This window comes from Microtus pennsylvanicus, chromosome 9, assembly GCF_037038515.1.
Source record: "Microtus pennsylvanicus isolate mMicPen1 chromosome 9, mMicPen1.hap1, whole genome shotgun sequence".
Classification (NCBI taxonomy): domain Eukaryota; kingdom Metazoa; phylum Chordata; class Mammalia; order Rodentia; family Cricetidae; genus Microtus; species Microtus pennsylvanicus.
The window spans coordinates 63,192,616-63,216,457 of NC_134587.1; the positions used below are offsets into that span (position 1 = coordinate 63,192,616).

The 23,842-nt window shown below is 41.9% G+C and overlaps 1 protein-coding gene across 2 annotated transcripts in view; it reads right to left on the bottom strand.

The window, feature by feature from the left end:
- Csmd1 (CUB and Sushi multiple domains 1) overlaps nucleotides 1-23,842 on the bottom strand; it is a 1,402,422-nt gene that overhangs the window by 351,739 nt on the left and 1,026,841 nt on the right. For both annotated transcript variants that reach the window (XM_075986282.1, XM_075986281.1), the window contains exon 10: nucleotides 20,448-20,569. In XM_075986282.1, coding sequence (XP_075842397.1) covers nucleotides 20,448-20,569 — 122 coding nt within the window. The remainder of the gene's footprint in view (nucleotides 1-20,447; nucleotides 20,570-23,842) is intronic.

Genomic DNA, 23,842 nt, shown 5'->3' on the forward strand with positions numbered 1-23,842 from the left:
CATGACAAGATTCATCCCTGAGATGAATGAAGGGGCCTGTTTGTGAAGGAGTGTTTGCAGATTGGGCTAAATAAGGCAGAAAGACATCCTAAATACTGGACACACCATCTCATGAGCAGCAGTCCCAGATGGAATAAAGCAGAAGAGAAGCTGGGTACCAGCATTCATTTGAGCACTCCTGTTGTGATACCTTCCTACCATGATAGATCATATCCCCAAACTGTGAATCAAAAGCATTCCTTCCCTAAGCTGTATCTTTCAGGTTTTTTATTGCAACAACAAGGAAAGGAACTAACATGGTCGTAAGTTTCCTGTTCCCGGTGAAAATCCCTGGGGGCTGAATCCCACCTCTTGGTTTCCATGGCTTCTAGACTTGGGATCTAGAATGTGGTCTCTGATGCTGTTGTAAGAATCATTCCACGACAGCCCTGAGATCCTGCATCTTGGTGTCTTCCCCATGGTCATCAAGAGATCTCTTCCCATCAAGGAATCACCACAGGATACCCTTTAGCTGCAATCCAAGCAGCTCTGCCACATAACACAGGCTGACAGACTGCTTTGTCACCTGCCCTGCTCATAGGTCCTCATGCATTTATGTGAGGTGTTCCCACACAGCAGATAGCTCTGTTCCCGTCCTTGGTAGCACAGGTTCTGATATCTAAGCCCCAATGGGCTGCCACAGAGAACCACAGGTTTGCTTTCAAACCTGATGCAGCAATACCAAATCTGACTCCATACATATGAAAGCCACTTCTGTTTATAATATCTTACTACTCTACAGCAGACTTACAAATACAGACTTTGGCTTTAAGTTCTAACAGCTATGTGAGATTGCTACAATTCCATATGTGTTGGGTTTCTCACGGGCCCAGGTGGACAGAATGTAGGCTCAGCATCAGAAACCAGATGCACTTTTGACCAATGTAAGTTGGCCAAATTTACCTGTCCATACACAACCTCAGAGCAGGGTCTCTTTTAGCATTGGCGTTAGTGTGAGGTAGGCTTCTAGCTCCAGATAGAAACTGAGACATGGTTGGCTGGATGGAATGAGGTCTGTGTTTTACAAGCATGAACTGTCACCACCACCTAGTGGCAGTGGTTGGAAGTTTGTCACACCGTGACTATTTCTCGTTCATGATCTTTTCACTGTTCACAAGATTTCTCCATTCACTGGGAGTGTTTCAAATCTCATAAAATGTCATTTAATAAAAATAAATATGATGCCCGCTGTGCTCTTTAATAGAATACACATATTATTTTGGGTAATTATAGTATTAAATACCACAAATTAAATCTTTAGGAATTTAAGATGTTGGCTCATATATGCATGGACAATTCTGGTTTTAGTCATTAAAGAACACAGATATCACCAAGCGTGATCTAGAGGATGCCACTGTCCTTGGGATGGAACTATGGCATGCGCAAGTCCTTTGGCTAGATTTTGCAGACTCGTTTACTTCTGATAAGTTTCAGATTAATTTGCAATTCATAACATTTGCACAATTTATGTGCTGTTTCACACATTGTCAACAATGACAGCATTCTGAAGGTGTTAGCTGTAGCTGGAAATTTGGGAATAAAGAACACAACTGTGTAGATGTGTCTTCCTTTGGCACACATGCACACACACAATCAGCTATCATAGATTCGATAAATACTTCAAAAATTCGATGTAACACTGCCTCTCTCCCATACTTCATAATACATACTCCCCTTATTAACCCTGGATATACTATATTTTAATGGATATTCCTCAACGGGAGTTATTTTTCACCAAGTTCATCGTTTTAGTCTTCCATTTCTGAGACACAGTAATTGGCTTTGCTGCAAGGACATGCTGTGAGCCACCATACGCACGATGGCGGGGTGATCTTTGAGAGTTTATATCCTGTCCTTAGCATGCCTCTTTCTAAAATGCCACCAGAGTGTCTCCATGAAGTTAGGATAAAATCCAAACACCTCAGCCCAACCCAAAACACCTAAAAGGGCTTTGGACTTCCTTCCTCACCAACTTACCACCCACGCCCTTTCTCTCAACCCCATTCCCGACACCTGTCAGCGAGAAGGCAGGTGAAAATGTTATTGTCTCCCATGCAGCATGTCCAGCTCTTCTGGCTGCAAGGCTTTAGTCTAGCCGGCCCTCAGGACTAGAGTGTCATTCTGGAAGCCATATCTCAGAGAGGATACCTATGGCAGTCAAGGTACCAACCCCCAGACATTTCCTTACACATATTATCTTATGGAGGTATCAGTTAACAACCATGTCTGTTTCCAAGGTTTGTGTCTTCACTCATGAGACTGTGACTGTGATGTGGCATGTATGTGTGCTTTCCAGTCTACAAGTATAAAAAATGTGTACGAAAAGGCTGGCTGCACTAGGTGACATGAACCAAAACATCTTATTTTACACCCATGGGTGACGGCAGAGTTCAAGGCTCACACGGCTTGCTATGAGGTGAATTCATACACAGCTAACTACACCCTGTAACCACTTTTCTTAGCTTCTTTCATTGTGGGTGATCATGTCAGACATGAGACACCATGTTTGGGGTATCGATATTTAAAATAGGTAGTGCCTGGGACGTGAAACTGGGTATTTTAATTACTGAAATAGTATGTAAAATAATGGGTTGCATTATGGCTTATTTTGCCCCTGTGTTTTGAGACAGGGTCTTGCTGTGCAGGTGTGGCTAGTAAGATACTCACTGTATAGTTCAGGCTAGTCTTAAATATCTGCCAGTCCTCCTGCCTTACTTCCTGAGTGTTGGGTTACAGGAATACACCACCACACCTGGCTCATTATGACATTTTCCTCCATATATATCATTCTACTTTATCCGTGCCTCTTTCATTTATGCAAAGAGAAAAATGAAAAGAAGAAACTACCTAATATATCCAGAAAAAGGAAGGGAAATCAAGACATGCTGAGCCACCACGGAAATCTGTAGGTAATTTTCTTCAACCATAAGGACTCAGAAGACAATCTTTCCCAATTCAGACACAATTGCTCTATGAATCAACCATAACGACTCTGTTTCTAGTAAATGGTTTCTAGCGAGAAAATCCTCCTGAATTTCATCGAGGCACGCAGCATGCATGGAGGAGCACGGTGATGCAGCGAACCAGTTCCCCGAGCCATGCGGGCTGCCTCTGCTCCCCAGTCCTCCTCTACAGCTGTTGGCACCAGTGCTCCCCTCAGTTGGGTTTGTCTTACTCGGAAATTAAGTGGTGTTAAATGTAGCACAGGGATGGTTTGGGACAGGGGAAAACGTGCTTTCCTCCAAGGTGTGGGGCTTATTAAAATTTTGAATTTTAACCACGGTGTGATTTAACTTCCACCCAAAGGAATGTTCTCAGGCGGCCAGGAAAGTTAATGAGCTTGAGCAGGGCACAGGCACTTCCTGTTAGGAAGACCCAGGGCTCTGGCATCACCACTGTACCACAATAGAGTCCCATTTGTTACACGCTGATGCATGCCGGTGATCCCGTATTCCCGTATGCACACATAGACTCATTTTGCTATGCCAGAATTCTCTTAAAATTCCAACCTAGCCTCTTAGTTCCTATGAAGATTTCCATTGTTTTTCTTTTGTGGGACAGCATAGCATTTTAAGCAATCCATTATGATCCTGTACTCAGTGTGTATCTAAGGAGAGCTTTCTCCTCAGTCTTTGCCTCCACCCCCCTGAAGAGCACTTTGACAATAGGCGTAGGCCACCACATCTGTTTGTGTTTGTGTTTTAGGTGTGTGTGTGTGTGTGTGTGTGTGTGTGTGTGTATGTTACTAGAGGATCAAACTGTGGTCAATGCTGGGCAAGTAGTCAATAATCTGTCCTACATTCAGAGTGGGATGGTTTGTGAAGTTGTATCATCGCTGAATCTACCTCGTAAGCAATGGGCGCTCATTGGATGGCTTGGGGATCATCATTCTTAATTCCATATTTGTCCTCACAGCTGTTTCTGGGGTGATTCTCTCCCAGGTTCCCTTGGGTTCCTGATCTAACCTCATCTAACCTGAGATTGGTAGGGTTTGGGCAAGTTCAGAGGCGGAACAGGCAGGCAGAGCACAAAGGCCAGAGGCATATGGGGCAGAGAAAAGATGGGGGAAAGGCAGTGACATTTCTCAGAGTAATTAGAACCAAACAGTCTGTGTTTTCCAAGAACACAGCAGCATTGGGAGGGACAGGTCATGCGGGTAAACCCAGTCTGTATCAGATATGTCCCATCTGAGACCACAGAAGGCATTTACATGTAGAGGCCAAGGACACAGTTAACTGCACATTTCTGGGCTTTAGAGAAGTCTCCAGAAAGAAATTCTGGGAAATGTCCAGTCTGCAACTGTGTCCTGAACTGCCAGACCAAAGGAAGATCAGGGGGAGAAAACGGGGATGGAGGCAGCCGCAAGTAATCCTGTGTTCACTCTGAGGGCGAGAGAGCCAACACGGTCAGAACAACCAGGAAGCCATTCCTAAGGGAGGCATTTCCTAAAGAGAAGCGTACCAAGAGCCATGTATGGTCCAGGGACAGGTGCTGAGAGTGGTCCTTCCAATATGGCGGCATGGAGGCTTGACACAGCTGCCCAGGGTGACTATGTTGGGGGCAAAGACTTTACCCAGCTGGGCTCAAGGGAGACAGGGGCAGGGTCTAGTGACAGAATGTAACCAGCTTTTGAGAGTCCATTTTCTAATCAGAAATAAATGGTTGCAAGAAGGAAATGGCTGAAGTCTGATAATCTAAGATGTTCTGCCAGTCTAGGAAGCAATGGGTAACTGTAAATACAGACGCTTTATCTGAGCCACGGCACACTCCCCTCTAATATGTCTTCTTGTTCTTCAGTTTGTTTGCTTTTATTTTTCCTTCATGGAATTTAGCAGGTTAGTGTACAGTTAATTCCAAAATAAACTGTCACCTGAAGATACTGACACTGGATAAAACCTGTGCAGGAGGTGGCAGATTCTGTTTGCTCTGACTGTTATAATACAGGTTCGAAGGCTGACACAGGAGAGGCGGGGTACATTGTCTGTCTGCTTAATAGTATGCATGCATACATGTTTGTTTTCACAATTAAGCTTTACTTAAAAGAAGAAGGCCACCTTATTGATTTTCAAAGTCTCTCTTGTTCTTATAATGCCCCACTCTGGCATTATAAGAAGTTATAATGGCAGTAGTTAATATATTCTTTTACAAATAAAAATCTACATTTGGCCACAAATCATTTCCATCAAGTAGAAATAGTCTCATGATTTATGAATTTGCCAGAATAGACAAACCTTTCCTTTAACAATATTCTAATGAAATGTCATAGCAAAAGTGGCAATGCACTTGTATCATTTATTTTAAAAATCAATTTCACTGATTACAAAATAGAAAGTTATATAGAGGGATGGTAGCAGTTTCGTTTGTATTGAGGGGGCTCAGTGCACAGGGATAGAGGAGGGGAGTGAATGCCCTTCACAGCGGTGCTAAGTGGGCAGAGCTGCAATCTAAAAGGAGCAGGAACTGTTTCCTAGTGCCCTCACAGGGCACCCAGCCTCAGGACAGGGGCGGGAAAGTCTATGGAAAACAGCATTCTTCTAGAACCTAAAATTACTTTATCTTGTCTAGTTCTTGGTTATTACAAAGTGCTCAAGCCAACTGGTCTGTGGGTGCTCTCTCATTCATATTCTCTCTCTCTCCCTCTCTCTCTCTCTCTCTCTCTCTCTCTCTCTCTCTCTCTCTCTCTCTCTCTCTCTCTCTCTCTCTCTCATCTCTTCTCCCTGGTCTGGGGTGTGCAGTGCTCCTACCAAATTCCTTTGGCATGAGCACTACCTGATGCTTTATCCACATTTAATTTACTGCCATAATAATTAGTCTCAATTGGGCTGACTTGGTGCTCACATCCCATAAGCTGAAGTTCCTAAAGAGGAAGCTAGCAGTTTGGGAGAGGTTGTGATATGAAAATGAGTGGCTGTTGCCTTTGGGACATCGACCTGCCTCGCTGTTAACACTGGTAGTGATGAGTCAGCTCTTCTGTCCAGGGATCGCTGATGCCCATGACTCAGGACATTTGGCTCTGTGCATTCCGTGTCTCATATGAGACAGGGAGGTGGGGACAGATCTCAGAGCTGGGACGGTGCCACCACTCTGCAGTATGTGGACAAACGATGCACAACAGCAAATAAGCTCTCCTTTGCAATAAAAATTAAAACAGATTTATTTTCCTTTTGAAGAGGGAATTATTTTGTCCTTACCCAGGTTCCTCCTGACACTCAGCTGCCTTTTGTCCTGCAATTGCATACACCGTGTTATTAAGTGTGCACCAACTGTTTGAGTTTGCTTTTCTTCGCTCAATAAAATCTGCTTCTAAATAACTTGCTTCGTGAGCCTTTTCATAGAATCTGACTTTTCTCTTTTCAACAAAAGCTGTACCCTTGTTGAGACTCCAATAGCCCTTTAAAGTAATCAGCCCCATTGCTTGTCAAATGGCTGTGATTTGCCTTTGAGTGGCTTCAATTTTGCCAAAGCTAGAATCCTCTGGAAGTCATTTGCCACTGACGGCACATGAATAGCACAATGTGTATAATAGCCCATGGACAGTCCGTGACAAGCTGTCCCCTTGATGGGGGCCTTCTCTGAGCTCTGTGTTGCTACATCACAGAGAGGTGGCACAGGACTGTGGCTCTGTGTCCCCTGCCTCATCATTGTCAGGAGGTGTAGCCCCATCACTCACCTCGATTTCATCTCTGGAAATGGCTCTGATGAGCCACAGCACAACTGCCTGAGTGACAGAAATGATAAAATACTGTACAGCACAGGGCATTCCGCATCGCCATGCTGGTGGACAGGGAAATGTAAAAGTATCAGGGCGGCGATCCCAGCCAAGCTGGGACAAGCTCCATGCATCCGTATGTGTAGAGTGAGCTAAAGATCCGCAGAGTAGATGGAAGTGCACTGTGAGCAACAGCCTGAGGCAGGAATGAGCCCCAGGCCTAGCCTTACACGATCCATAAAGGAGAAGCAAGTGCAACTCAGGGTAAATACAGGAAAGCAGTAGAAACACCCACGGCACTCGCAGACTAGTTGAAGGGCAGTTGAGAAGGGAGAAAATGGCTATAGACACGTTGACAAATGCTTGTGATGGCTAGCCCTGGGTTTAGGAAGGTGGCGTGTGGCAAGAACCTGAAAGTGGGAGGGTGGGCAGCAGGCTGTGTGATGCAGGGCTGGGTTAACAGAGTAGAAGGGCAAGGTAGACATAAGAATTCGGAGCTTGCAGGAGCAGATACTGAGTCCTGTCTTTGGCACTCTGATGAAAACCACAAGTGTCAATCATGCAACCACATCTATAATCTGTTCAGTCCAAAGGCCACCCGACAAGCCAGAAGAAGCAATGGAACATGGTGGCCTTTGGCCTTTTTTTTTTTAGCTTGTTAAATTGGCTATATTAATTGTGTTTTAAAATCCGAATATGTCTACACCGTTAGGACATCAGTTCCAGAATGTGAAGATATGGGTGCACCATATGTGAGGCGACCTTGTCCAGTTAGGGGTTGGTAGCACTGTACATGCCAGAAGACAGGCCACAAGCAGAGGTGACACCTTCAGGAGATGTGCATGGAAGACCCCACAACCAGGCAGTGAGAACAATAAGACAAGCAGGACGTCTCAAATATCCTCAGAAGGATGTGTATCAATGATGAGTGGCTGAGACAGGTTTATAGGGAGAGGAACACTACTGGTTATGGCAGTCAGTGGTGGGGCACTGAACCTGAAGAAATGAGCCTCGGCAAGCATATTGATTATTAAGCAAAACCCCAACCAGGAACCAAGCACAAGGGTAGAAAGAAAGCTGTGAAAGCAAGGAACAAGTCAGGTTCTGAACACTGCCACGCACGAGGGTCCAGAAAGAGGCTGCGAGTGGAGAGCTAGTAGGACACACTGGCTTGACGCAACACCCCATTGCTCGTGACTGCATGGGCTTTCCTTTCTCCTCTTAAATTAACCAGGACGTATCTCTGTGGTATCTGAAGAGCAGAGCCCCAGTGATCTGGGACTTTCAGCCAAATGCCTCCAAGGACCAGTGTGAGAGGGGGCCAGGAGAGAGTTATCTGCGTTTGACTCCCATGCAATGAGCCTCCTCTTAAAATCCCTCATTTGTTAGAACACCCCAGAGATAGAGTTTGATGGAGTTTCATGTAATTGTAGCTTATTTTACTTAATTTTACCACAAGGCAAACTTGTTTTGCATATAAATGGAAAATCCGCAGGTATGTGTTTACTCACTTTGTATGATAGCTTTTAACTGAAACGTGAGGGTTTTCTATTTTTTAAATTCATGGGAAGCATACTTCCACATTTCTCTCCCTTCCCATTTACATAGGTACACGACCATGTAGGCCAAGACATACACATAATACAACTGTGGTAGTGTCCGTGTTTGTGGGTCTATGCTGTGGCAGAAGGCTGACACAGACAACCTACCAGGAGGAAACTCAGTTTTGATTAACGGTTTCTGCCCCAATTATCTGACTCTCCCGGTACAGCAGCATGTGGACTAGGGGGCCGTTCATCTCATAGCAGATAGGAAGCAGAGAAAAAAAGAGAGAGGAAGAGGCCAGGAACAATGTCTATGCTGCAAAGGTACATCCCCAGACAGCCACTTCTTCCAACCAAGTCTTCCTTACCATTGCCCACCACTTTCCAACAACCCATCCACCAAGGAATTCGTTAACTAGGGCAGTGTCCTCGTCACCCATCACTGACGTCTAACCTCTGAACTTGGCTTTGGGAGTAAAGCCTTCAACACCTGAACTTTTGGGAGACATTCAAACCCCAACAGTGTGGTTACAGCTTTTGGACACAACTGCAGCTATCAGATGCTTCTCTGGGAAATCCTTAAAGCTGACCATGAAATCACGTGGTATGAGGCTCTCCACATAGCTACATGAGACATTCTGACAGCTTGTGTAAAGCAAACATTTGAATGGGTTTCGTTCGTCTGATGCCAAATGTGAAAATGTTAGCACTTCAGTTTAACTCCAGTCAAGGACACAACCCTTAGTACATAGATACAGCTAGCAAGAAAGCAATACTCAAGATTTTCATCTGCATTTTATACCTTCACGTACTGCCCAGAAGTGTCGATGACACCTGGTGACACAGGACCCAGGAATGATTCTGCATCAAATTTCTAACTAGATTCACAAACAAAGAAGTTTCTTTTTTAAATAACACCTTTGTTATGTTAGGAGGTAGATGTGATTCCACGGTTGGTTCTATTCTTTAGCAAAAGCTGTCTATCAAAACAAAGAACTCTTCCCTCCTCTATACCAGAAAAGAAATCCTATTACAAATAGCAATGACACAAATATTTTAGCAACTTCACAGCTACTGCAGATCTGTCGAACTGGGTGCCCTGTGTGTCTTCTGTCAGAAATCACAATAATTTCATTTTTCTAACTTGAGAGTCTTTCAAGGGAAATTGTAAGTTCACACTGGGTGGCTTCTCTCACAGCCAGCTTCTCAGTTCCACCTCAGTGTTCAGCATCTGATCTCAGAATGGCATCGGCTGTGTAAGAATACAGTTCTGCCTCCTTCCCGCTTCCTGTAAAGGGGTTCTGAGCTTAGCTGCCAGCCATGAGTTGCTTTACCATTCAACAGGGAAAGCCACAAAAACAATCACTTTCATTAGTGAGGCATGTCAGAGGCTTCTCTGACATGTCCCAAGGACTTGCTGTGCTTAACAGAACCCATACCTACCAAGAATTCCCTCCATGGTCCGCCTTGTAAATCTGTGTGTTGGTGGGGACTCCAGGATCCCAGGTTCTCTCAAAAGTAGAGATCTTTGCAGCATGAAGAGACCAACACTGAACAGAATGTCAGTCACTACCGTGTTTCCTACTGGCAAGTGTACTTTGAATGTGACATGTAGTCCACATTTTTATGAAAATAATGATTTGCTGATCTGGAAACATATTACAGAAATATTCTAGTCAATTTTATGGTCTACATAATATCCAGATGTGCAGGATGTGTGACTTGGAGACAGCTAGGCTCCTACCTTAGAAAAATACTGTATCCCCGTAGAAAAGGCCCAGTCTCTTCTGCAACACGAAGACGAAGACACAGCAAGAAAGTCACCTATGAACTAGGAAGCCAGCTTTTTACCCATGCAAAACTGACGGGATTTTCTAGCTTGCTAAATTCTAAGAGGTAAGACTATGTTTTAAGACAAAGATCAAGCCAAAGCTAACCAAACCAAACAAAACTCACCAACAAAAACTTGATTTTACTTCATTGAGACAGGATCATGCTGTACATTACAGGAAAGCTTCAAGACTGTAGTCCTCCTGCCTCAGTCCCTAAGGGCTAGAATCGCAGGTGCCCAGACCTAAACCAAACTATCTGCAGAATTAAACAATGGTTCAGTGTTTTGTTTTGTTTTTTACTACTACTACTATTATTATTATTCTTGTGCTGAGTTTTTTTTTTTTTTGCCTTTGTACCGGGGTATCTGGCTACAGGTGAAAATCATGGGGGGGGGGTGTCAGGTTATAATTCTCCAGTTATCTCAGCTATAGCATACAGCACAGCTTCCTGTGCTCAGAAATATTTTCCCCTGGATGGAGCAACATGGCTCCCGGGTCACCTGAGACAGTTTTCCCTTTCGCTGTTTTCCAGTTTCTTACTGCCATTCTTTACCCCAAAATCACTTTATCTCAAGATCAGAAGTTCAAGGCCAGCCTTGATACACTGTGAGTTTGACACCAGCCTGCAATAATGCAATCTTTCTTGTCTCAAAAAAACAAATATTAAAAAGAAGTTCAAATACTTAATTTCACTTAGTGCAATATCCTCCAGACCCATCCATATTATCACACAGAATGCCCCTTCTTTATATGGCTAGGTAGATTTCTACTGCATAGTCATCGCACAATTAGACTGTTTTCATTTGTTAATTATATCCCAGTGAAGCTGGAGAGGAAATGGAAATCTTTAATACTAATGTAAAGACTTTGAGAAGCTGAAATTACATTTAAGTACTGGGAGCATTCCCCAACAAACGTGTAATAAATATATGAGCACCTCTCTCATATTCCCAGGAGATGGGTGAACACTCCAGGATGTTCGGGTGTTTTATACAAATAGATGAACTGTAGGACTGGTGAAAGATCTCAGCAGTTAGAGGCAGTTGCTTTCTTGCAAAGGACCTGTGTTCCATTCACAGTACCCACATGGGGACTGCCTGTAACTCCAGCTCCAGGGGATCTGCCACCTTCTTCTGGCCCCTGTCAGCACCTGCACACATGTAGCATACACACACACACACACACCCCACGTAAAAATGAGTTGTAAAAATTATAAAATATGTAACTATTATCCACATATGGCACCTGCACATTTAAGATCTATCTCCTCTCTATAAACTTATGTTAATTAATAGAATGCATATTTTAATAATGTCTATATTACATGTAGTAATACAATATAACTACTATAAATTGCCTTAGTGTACTGTTCAGAGAATGATAAAAGGCACTTCAGCTTCAATCCAGGTTACAAAATTGAGACCATCAACTGTCTAAGAATGCATTCAGGTGGGAAACCTCCACTGGATCTATTGTCAGGGGAGTCCGAGGCCACCCAAACAGTATCAGCTATGTTCATTACTCTTGCTTTTGTCCCAGAACTTGAAAGTAAGACCCGAGCTGCAGAGCCACATGGTGCAGATACAGAACTTGGGGGTATCAAACTGGGACTGAGTTGGAAGCCCTCTCCCTGAGAACTAGCTATTACAGTATCTGGAGGTGCTTTGCAACTTGCCTAGGAAAAAAAGGGAGCAATAGTCCTACCAAGTTGTGAAGCCCGTGAATCACAACAATGGCCAGCCTGGCAAGCTAGCCTCAATGGTGCACTACTAGCCCTTCTCTCTTGAGGAGGATGACCATAGCTCTCTCTGAATAGGAGAGAAATTGTACCTGGCTCTATAAATGTGGCCAAAACCCCATTGCTGAATGTCATACACCCTGGAGGAGAATTTACTACTGGAATTTTCTTCAAACAGTGCAATTCCTAAATGTTTTCTAAATACTCACCACAATCCCACAGATAAGTGAAGCTCTTACTTGTTATGAAAAGGTGCTTTGTTTGCTTGTTTATTTATTTGTTTGCGATAGGTGGAGGTCACCACAGAAAGACATAACTGAGAAAATGCACAGAATAAGAGACCATAGGGGAGCCCAGGCTGAATTTATACATCTCTACCATACAATATTGACACCTAAACCTCAGGGAATATCACAGAAGAGGGACAAGAAGATTTTAAGTGCTAGAGGACCAGGATGTATGCTGAGAGACAGTGCCTTCTAGACATGACGGGGAAGCTATATCCATGAAATGTTAACAGTACTGTTGCCTCCAAACCTGCACAATGGCAACACCAGACGACATGCCAATATTCACAAAGGCAATTTCACAAGACTTACATGAAGACCTACTGGACATCAAAGGTCCCTGAGAGGAGGTGTGTGTGTGTGTGTGTGTGTGTGTGTGTGTGTGTGTGTGTGTGTGTGTGTGTGAGAGAGAGAGAGAGAGAGAGAGAGAGAGAGAGAGAGAGAGAGAGAGAGAGAGAATAATGATGAATTAAAGAAAATGGTGTCCCAAATTTAAAAAAGAGTTAAAGGAGGTGCATAGAAGCATAGAAGGAGTTGGAGAGGAAAGAGGAGGAGTGTGGAAATAACATAAATACAAAATACATGCACGAAATTTTCAACAAATTAATATCTTTAAATAAAAACATAGGTATGTACGCATAGAAAGCCAACTGTGTGTAAATGTGTGTGAATGTATGCATAAAGCCAACTGTATATGAACATATGTGTGTTAAGGTCTGTGCAGTGGACATTTTGAACTTGAGTACACCTCACGTTCCAACTAACACCTATGTGTAGATATAAGCATGTGCGTATCTGTCACACACATACAGAAACACATGTGCAAATAAAAGGACTCCCCGGGACTCCGCTCTTCTGAGACAGCCTCTTCACAGAGGGATTCTAGCCACGAACGTTGAGACCAGTTTCCTTGAATCCTGGCAATGTATGGCAGAGACTTGCGCATCGATTTCTCAGGAACGGATTGCAGCCCCCCTCAAGAGTTTCACCTGCACCTTGTAGGACTCTTGACTGGGTCTCTGTGAAATATGTTTCCATGTTTACCAGCTCATTAGTTTTATTGACTTTCAGTGATGGCACCCCAGCAGGAGCACTGGTAATTGAGTTGTTATAAGTCTCCTTCTGTGCTTAATTAAATTTTCTTGAGAGATTTTTATGCTTTATACTTTTCCGCGTGGAGCATGGTATGTAATAAGTACTCCTAATAGTTTCATCTATTAACGGGTGTTCTCTAGCCTTCCTTTGAAGTTGACATTATAATACATTGTATGTGCTGCTCCTTCCTGAGGGAGGCTGTAAACTCCCTACACTCATTCTCTTGTACCAGTGACTTTATGTAACCGCTTAGTAGAAACAGACATGAGGTACTTCGTTCTATAACAGCAAGACAAGAATAAAGGCCAGGGGAGAAAATGCATCATGGAGAGTGAGCTAGAGTCTAAACACTGGAAACTCCAGTAGACACTGGAGATTAGTCTGTTGCATCTTAGTTTTGAAAGCAACCCGACCAGGGCAGACAGCCCCAGGCCAGTCATCCCCACTGAGGCTGACAGACTCTTTTCACAAACAGTTCTCCATACAATCCCCAATCTCCTCATGAGTCACTGACTTGGATCTCTCTCTCTCTCTCTCTCTCTCTCTCTCTCTCTCTCTCTCTCTCTCTCTCTCTCTCTCTCTCAATTCATAATATACCTTCATCAACCACACACTTTATTGGGAAACCCACTTATTTGGAATGTCTCCCAAGAAATCAAATTAAGTCTAATTATACTTAATGGCAATGACTGGTGCTTAATTTGGATGGTAATTCTGCTTAATTGAGATGCCTTCAGGTGCGGAAGTAGCATTCTGAGAGTGCTGGTGTGTGTGAGTGTATCAACCTAGGATACTTTACTTCTTCTCTCAAAATTTCTACAAAATAGGTGGTACAGACCGAAATATATTCTGCAGTGTGTGATTCAGGATATTTATCTTGTTAATTATTGAGGGCTCTGCACAACAAAACTTATATACAATATTAACAGAATCTATGTAACATCACACAAAGCCAATAAAGAAAAACCAAATTTCATGAATAGGAGGAATATTTGAACCTCAGGCAGATAAATCCATGACATCTACATTTCATGGTTTAAGCAGGTTTAAGACTCATCTTCCAGATGTCAAAGAACATGCCTCATGAGATCAGCTAAGGGAGATAAAGAAACTTAGTCACATGCTGGGCAGACTATAAATCAAATCATCTCCTGAATCTTGAAACTTGGTTTTTGTTAGTCTGCTAGTATTTTCTCTTTATGTTGGAGTAATACTCTGTTGTGTGCATACGGCACACTTTCTTCATCTATTCTTTGGTTGATGAATAGCTACTGTGTTTCCACAGCTTAGCTGTTGTGACCAGTGTCAAGAAGAACATGGGTGTGCCACCATCTCTACTGTAAGCAAATTACAATTCCTTTGGGCATATTCAATATCCAGGCTTGAACAGCAACATTATGTAGTAGCACTAATTGTGGTTATTTAAGGAACCTCCACACTGATTTCTAGAGTGGCTTAACAAATCCACATTTCCATGGTATATAAGGTTCCTTTTCCTGCATGGGAATTCCATCAGGATGTGATGCCCACCGGGCATGCAACTGGCAGCCTATCAACCTATTGATGGCTCCTATTAAGGCCTGATCTTGCCAGTTTGAATCATGCCCTCTTGCTCCCACGCTGGACCATGTTCATGCATCCGAAGTCTGTGTCCTCTGTCAAAGAGGATTTTACTTTCCCGATAAAGGAGGGTTATTCTTCAGTCAAGGCACTATGGAGCCACACTCCTGTTAGATTCCCCATCAAGCTCTAAGATTTCCTCTTCCATTTCATCCTCACCAGCATTTGCTGTTGTGGGTTGCTTTGATGATTGAGTGGTGTAAGAAAGAATATCATAAAGCTATGCATTGAATTTCTCCAATAACTAAAGACTGGAAAGTTTCTACATATAATTACTGACTGTTGTGCTTTTCATTTTTAAAGTGTTCATTCAGTATATATGATCCAATTGCTCATTATTTTGTTACAATATTGTCTACAGTCTTCATATACTCTTGGTCTTAATCCTTTTCCAGGTGAATATTTGGTACATGTTTTATTCCATTCTGTGGGCTGTCTCTTTACTTTATGATTTCCATTTTCTTTGATTTACAGAAAGCTATTTTTTAACTGGAAAAACTTACACTTAATTCTTGGTGTTGTTTCCTAAACCCCAAGTCCAGTTCAAGAGCCATCACCCAGTGCAATACCCTGATGTTTCCCATGCTTTCCCAGCGAGTTCTGAGAGTCTGGGTCTTCATTAGGCTTGTGAACAACATAGTTTATTTCTTCCTGTGGTGGCCAAGAGAGGCTTTTTAATGGATTTCCATGTGGATGTGTGTGAACAGTGAGGCTTTCCATGTACCATATGATCCAGAAATCATGAAGCCTCCAGTGTTTGGGGTTATGTTGTCAAGAACCAGGTGACTATCCCCATGTAACTTCTGAGATTTCTGTTCTGTTGGTCTATTTTATGCCCAATCCATGATGTTTTGGTTACCATGGCTGTATGTATGTTGCACGTGCTGAAGCTGGTGGTCAGGATCCTTCAGAATATCTTTCTTGCTCAGAGTTCTTTAGCTATTCAGGGTCTCATGCATCTGCACTGATGTTTAGTAGGTTTTACTTATTATGTGAAGAACATAATTTATATTATTCTGAGAATATCATTCAATCTATATATTGCATTTCATCATTTAGTTATTTTAACACAAGTCCTATCAATCATTGTAACTAGAGTCTTTCTACTGAAAAAAAAAATCTTACTCAGTTTTGATTTTTGCAGTTTAATGGATTTTATTTATGGATCTTTTACCCTCATTGTTAGATTTATTCTTTTTTGAGATGCGTTTATTTTCATTTTGTGTCTATGGGTGTTTTGCTTGTATGCATGCATGATTATATACCATGTGGGCACAATACTCAAGAAGCCCATTAGAAGGCATCAGACCTACTGGAACTGTAGCTACAGACAATAATGAGTTAGCATGTGAGTGCTGGGGGTTAAACTGGAGTCTTCTGGAAAAGCACAGCCAGTGTTTTTAACTTCTGAGCCATCTCTCCAATCATAGATTTATTGATTTAAATTTCAAAGGGGCTGTCTTAGCCACTATTGTATTCCTATGTGGAGACACCATGATGAAGGCAACTTATAAGAGGAAGATATTCCACTGAGGCTTGCAGTTCCAGTTCATGATCATTATGACTGGGAGTGTGGTGACAGTCAAGCAAGCATGGCATTTGGAACAGGCACTGAGAGTACATATCTGCTCATCAAGTTGCAGGGAGAGAGAGAGAGACAGAGATAAAGACAGAGACACAGAGAGAAACTGGCTAAGCCTTCTATGAACCTTTTAAATATCAAAGTCTACCTCAGGTGACACATGTCTTCCAATGAGGTCCCACCCACTCCAATAAGCCTATAACTCTCACTCCTTCCCAAACTGTTTCACTAACTGGAGACCAAGCATTCAAACATTGGTGCCTATGGGGGCCATTCTCATTCAAACCACCACAGGGGCTACTGAGAATAAGATGGCTTTCCTAAGCTATCTTATTCCTCATTGAATTCAGTATTCATTTATAAGGAAGTAGATGATTCTGTGTGAGGATTTGTATCCTGATATTTGTCAAACTGTTTTATAATTTCTAATCACTTTCTGGGTATTGTTTAGGGTCTTCTAGCCATAACGTCCTGTTATCATTCAACAAAAAATTCCAGTTCTTCCTTTCCCATTTGTATTCTGTTTTACTGCGTCTTATTGTCATACTTAGGTTAAATACAGTACTTGCATATAAATAGGTACTATATAAAGTGAAAGTGAAGAAAGTAGATATCTTTCTTATATTCCTGATTATTGAGGAAATACTTAAGAGTTCCTGCAATCAGTGTAATATAGGCTAAGGGGTTGTCTTATGAAACCTTTATTGTGTTAAGTTGCATTCATTTAATCCCTAATTTGTAAAGATTTTTCATTATAAGGAGATACTGAACTTCATCAAAGGTTAATTCTGCATCTATTGAGCTCATCTTAACTTCCACACTTACCTCTACTTCTGTATTTATCTTTTACACATTGATTTGCATAAGATGCATTCCCCTAATGAAGCCAACTTGATCATAGTGAATTTTCCTTCTAACAACAACCAACCAAATCCTAAACCAGCAATAGAGCAGAAAGAAGTGAAGTTTGGACAAAGAATGACACTGAGACAATGGAACGAAGAGTTGCTCTTTCCGAAGATAAAGAAAACTGACAAGCCTTTCAACAACCCAACCAAACAGAAGAGAAAATTCAAGTAAATAAGGCAGAGATTCAAAAATCATATTACAATAGGTAGCACTAAAATTTAGAAAATTATTAAGGAAAGTTCTAATAAATTGAATTACAATGAACCATAAAATTAGAAGAAATTGATAAGTTCCTAGACACACATGACTTATCATCAAAACAGAAGATACAAGCCCATAAACAGATCAACAATAGGTAATGAGATTGAAGTGATAATTAAAATGTGTCCAATGGGAGAAAACCCCACGACTGTATTAATTAACTGCAGCATTTTATCAGACTTTTGAAGAACTGACACAACTGTTCTTCTAGCTATTTCATAACAGAAAAGAAAAAAATTCTCCCAAGCTCATTCTCAGGATCCAGTATCACAAGACAACAAAATCAAGTTAGGACACACAGAAAGGAAAGCTGTGGGTCATCCTCCCTTATAAGCACAAGTGTAAAACTCGTAAATAAAATACCAAGTCAGGTTCAATGTCATCTTTGATTTTTTCTTCTCTCCTGTCACTGATGGCACCTGCTGGAGGGAAGATGTATGGCAAAGCACTAGAGGACAGAGAATACTGCACGAGAGTCTCAAGACCTATTCCCCTTCAGCCTCCTCTTCCACCCTTCTCAACTGAAGCTACATCTTCATGAGACTACAGGCGAGGCAACTGTAGGACACACTCTTCAGTGCCTTTTGAACTTTTCTTTTTTATCACTCTTGTTCTCTCCCAGTGAAAGAATTATGTATCATTCAGTCTGTTCCTCCATGGCCCCTATGCACAAACGGTACATGCACACTTTCTCTTTCTCCATGAAAAGGCCCTTAGGAAAATTCTGACATGTTTTTGCTATCCTGACTGTCTTCAAAGCCAACTCTTTCTTAAAGCCATTCATTGCCCCAGAAGCAGTGAGAAAAATGGGCTAAAACCACAGGTGTTCTGCAAATCATTATAATTATAGGTATGGTTCTTCTGTGATTAGATTATTTCATGTTTTTCTAATGAAGAGATGATGAATCTGTTGAATCATTCAACAGTTGAGAGAAGATGGAAATATCTTGCATATAGTATAGGTTGTGTATAGATGGAAAGGACCCTAAGAGTTCTCTCCAGCCAGTGGTGTAGCACTGGGGAAGACACGGAGAACAGCCATAATGGCTGAAGGGGCTCAGGTACAGAGTTGGCAGGAGACAAGGGATTTATATGCAATAGCGTGCAGGAAGACCACATGCTGGGTAGGGTTACCACTTCACTTCCCATGAGGGGCTCCCTACTTCTGTGTGATCTTCCATATTTCCTTTTTGCTGAACCACAGGGAATATGTAGACACTAACTAACTCATTCATTTGATTTATATTGATCCATTTCCTTTAGTTATATTATTGCTAAAATCAAATCTAAGAAAAGAGGTTGTCCTACCTCCTTGATTACAAAAATAAAACATTTTATGCTTTATAAATGTCACAATAAGACACTTTGGGCTGCAATGGAATCTCTTTAGAGAGGACATAAACATGTATTTTTGCTTGTACTGCATGGCAGTAGAGGTAATATATATTTGCCATTAATTCAATTCTACATCTAGTATACCACAAAGCAGGCAAACACAATTGTTTTAAATTTCTTCCCCAAACATTTCCATCTGACTTTCAAGCCTTTCCTAAGTTCTCAAGGTCAAATAACTTAGCTTGATAGAGAGAAAACAGAATGTTTCAAAAGTGTATGGATGTGAGAACCAAGGAAAGCAAATGTAGACCAGGAACGTGGTATACTTGTTAGCACTAGTTTAACTAAACTTGGATTGATAGACACTTAATGATGACCCAAACAGCTTATCCCTAAGTCAACTCTTGCTGGGTATTTTTGCCATTTCTATGTCTAATAGTCTGTAGTGGATGATGCTGTTATGGTAACTAGTTTCACATAGCAACTGATTTGTCCTAGTCCCCAGCGAATGAAAATGTTCCTATGGTCTCTGTGACAGTGCAGGCTCAGATGCTCAGAGTCTACTCAAGCCCACATGCCTTCTGTGTACAGAACTGACATCTACTGTGCTGAGGACAGACTCTGGGAGACAGACGATGCTCTGTCACAAAGGAATTCTCTATGCTTGCCTTGGTATGGAAGATGTCCTGGGACCTGACAAGCACCAGTTTGTTGAGAGGGCAGAAATGGGCAGGTGGCCGCGACAGAAACAAAATGCCAGACCACTCAAAAACTGCCAATATGAGGTTCATAAATTTATGCTCCCAGAAAGTTGTTCCTTTAATAGTGTTTGTTTCACATAATTTGAAATCTGGGCCGGAATACTTTGTTGTCAGTTTCTTAATGAAAATGATATGAAGACATCTGAACCTCGCAGTCCGCTCTGAATTTTGGTGAACTTAGAGTGCATTGAAGACAATTCATTTCACAGTCAATAGAAAAGTGGTGAGTACCATCCCCTCGCCTTTGGAGTAAGAGGTAGGCATAGCATTGCAGAGGGCATGTGCAAAATTTACAGAGAACACACACAGCTTCGAGTATCATGGATGTGAAAACCATTTGACCTAATATATTACCACAGGTCACTGGGGAAAGGCAGAGGAGGGAAAAATAACAGCCTTGTCTTGACAACCGTGCTGAAAAGTCAATGCTGTGACTCTATCCAGCAGAGGAGTTTCCAGCAAAGGGCACTGAGCAGACTCAAGCTGGAGGAAAGGGTTGACTGAGCAGCAGGGCCTGACGTGGCAGACATGCTTAGTAAAGAAGCAGTACAGGGTACCCCGTATCAGGAACGGCCTCACATCCTGGCCTGCCAGAAGGCATAGTACTGAGTCCTGGCTAGACTCTATGGCTAGGTGAGCATGTGGTCACTAGCCAAGGTCAGCCACTGATTGGCCAGACAGTCTACTAACCAGAAATAGTTGCGGACAGCACCCGCATGGGTGGAGAAGCCTTACCTTGTCTGGATCAGTGGTCGTGATGACCCATACGCAGTGAGCATTGTCTTCGTACTGCACGGGATAGTTAGGGGAGGTGATGATACCACTGGGCCCACGCAGGTTAGATCCACATGTCCTGGCTGGAAACAGATGGAAACAATAGAATTTGCCCAGCAGTTCATCAGCATACAAGGGACACCATGTGGGATGTTTTGTAAGAGGTTCTTTTTTTTAGGAGGCATATCCAACAATGGGTGTCAACCCGACATTTTCATACATGTGTATAATTGTTCCTATTTGCCCATTTCTGCTTCCTACTTGTCCCCTTCATACTCCCACACACACCCTCTGCTTTCATGTTCTTTAACACAGGATCTACACATGAAAGACAATAATCAACATTTTCTCTTTCCGCCCCTTCTCCCCTTCCCTCACCGACCTGGATCTACGTTAATGTCCTATGTATGCATAAATGCACAGTTACATTTAAATATAAATTATTCACATTAGAGAAAAACATGACTTTAGTAAAAAGATAATCACATCATTTCTTCCTTTCCTCCCTCCAAACCCTGCCACATATCCTTCTTCCAATCTCTTTCAAATTCATGGACACTTTTCTTTAAATTGTTACATAAATTTGTGTGTGTGTGTTTTCCTAAATACATTTCACAGAGCCAGCAAAACCCTAAACTATAATCTAAAAAGATTTATTTTTAGTGTATTTTTATGTGCATGTCTGTGTGAGTTCATGTGAACAGACATGTGAGTTCAGGGGAGAAGGTGCCTGGGAAGCCCAGAAGAGGGTATCAAAACCTTGGAAGCTGGAAATACAGGAAGTTGAGAGCTATCCATTGTGAATGGTGCCAACTGAACCTGGATCCCTCTGCAAGAGTAAATAGCAAGTCCCTTTTAACCATGGAACCATCTCTCCGGTCCCTTAACAGGTTCACCCTTAACAGGTCATCATAGAAAGTTGGCAAGTGCCTTTTGCCCAGCCTTTGAGAACCATACCTGATATTTACAATGTGGGTAAGGATATCTTGTTAGAGAACATTTGCAAGGACATTGTCACTCATGGTCACAATGTCACAGAAAGATTAATATCAAACCTGACACAAAACCCCATCTCCTAGGTGCTCATTGGTACACAAAGAGTCTGTACATCTATCCACTCTATCTATGGGTCCAGTGAGATGCATAAAGGAGTTCAGTCGAGCAGCATTTGGGAGCAGTGCCACACCTCACACAGGATGGACTTATGTGCAGTTTCATCTCTGTTCAGCTTTGCCCTGTGTCATTCAAATGAGGATGGTGGGATGCAATGCCATTGTCTCATTCAAGGCTTAGATTCTATTTCACAGAACGGTGCCAATTCTCAAAGCACAATAAAGACAGAGACTTGAGTGTATTATGCTGTGGAAACCTTAAAGAAAATAGAAATGATGACTCCAAAAGCAAAGAAAGCCTTCATTGTCTTTTTCTTCATCTTGAAGCTGAAATGAAAAAGCAACTGAAGTCTGGAAACAGTAAACTGATGAAAATGGCATACTTTGTGATAAAAAAGAAGGGTTTCAATTGCCATTTTCTTTCTCAAAGTTTTATTTTTCCAAAACTTAGAAATCTAATATCAGTGTGGGTTCTAGACTGAATATTAATAACTTAAACTGCGCTTGGGAAAAAACAATAGGGCTACGTTTATGAGAAAGTACATGCAAAGATAAGAACTTCCTTATCTTAGATCCTGCCATGCCAAGAACACACCAGGTTTAGGTCAAAGATGGATGTCCTAATGTTGCAGAGAAAATTTGGGGTGACTGTCCAGGCAGATGTCTCTATCATTTCTTAGTTTTGAAAGTTGCTTCCTCTGTACTTCCTGATTACTTAGGTAATTTTATATCCTTCTGGGGTCCCTGTTGGAGTTGAAGACTAAAGAGTTTTAGTTGCAGTTCCCTTAGCTATGATGGAAGGTAAATTGGCTACAAAATTTTGGACTCACCAAGATAGGATTAATATTGGCCTATTAAACATTATGAATATAATTCTTACCTGAGAGTTGTTCTTATTGTATATAGTTTTATTATGTTAGAGTTAAAACCCTTTCCTTTTTATTTGATCAAAAAAAGGGAAATGTGGTGGAATATTCCTTTACACTGTGTAACGATATGTCACTGTGATTGGTTTAAGAATGAGCTGAATGGCATTAGCTAGACAGGAAGAGGTGAGGTGGAACTTCTGAGGACGAAGAGCTCCAGGAAGAAGAAAGGAGAAGTCAACATGCCAGACACAGGAAGAGGAAGACACGCTGGAGGAGAGATAAAAGCCCCGAGTCATGTGACAGCATGTCGATGAATAGATATAGATTAATTGAAGTTATAAGAGTTAGTGGGGCAAGTCTAAGCTACAGACCAAGCTTTTACAATAATGTCTCCATGTCATTATTGGGGAGCCAACAATCCTAATGAAAAAGTCCAGCTATACCAGGCTTCTTAGTGGCTTATTCTAGACACCATCTAATAGAGAACACACATGGTTATTCAGTGGATTAGTCTAGACACCTTCACACAGAAAACACACATGGACACCCAGTGGGTTATCCTAGACAGCATCATACAGAAAGCCTCCCATCATACACATGGGCTCCCAGTGGATTTGTATAAACAAATTCATACAAAGCTCTCCTGGCCACCCGTCTGTCCTGTTCACGATCCATGTTTTCTCTCTTTCCACTGCCCTTTGACATTATGAAATTCAGGCTGGTTGTTTATCTAGGAGACTCAACTCTAAGGTCAATAATATAGGTCTCCTGTCCTGCAAGGACTATCTTGTATGGAATTCAGGAAGCTCCAGTAACTATGGCAGAAATATGCAGTCTCCAGTAGTCTATACCCACATTAACATGGTTTAACCTGGACTATTCCTAGAAGAAATGGCACTCCTTTGCAGAACTCGTGGTTCTTTCAAGGTTATTGTTTCTCCACAGCCTTCTTTGTCTTCTCAGGCTGTAAGTCTGGGGCTTCTCTTTCTTTGATGGCACATGCTCAGCACCAAGACTACAGGCTGAAGTCCTTGACATGAGACAGCCACATCCAGCGACATAGAAGCTGATGAATACTCACTACAGACATGATTAGCTAAAAATCAGTCAACTCTACATGCATAAACATGTTAAAAATGATTTAAAATGCAAACATTTTCTGCTTAAATGAACATCACTGTTAACATAAAGGGTAAGAGACTGTTCAAACCCTAGTTAGGCATGTAGTAGCTCCACAAGTCATGTAGAAGAGTTTTCTGCAAGCAGAGACCCATATTAGATGCTAATCTTCACTCTGTGATGTATCTATTTTAGAAAAATGTTTTCAGAAAAGGTCATGAACTTCCAATGTAAAATTCATCTGAAGCATTTTGGC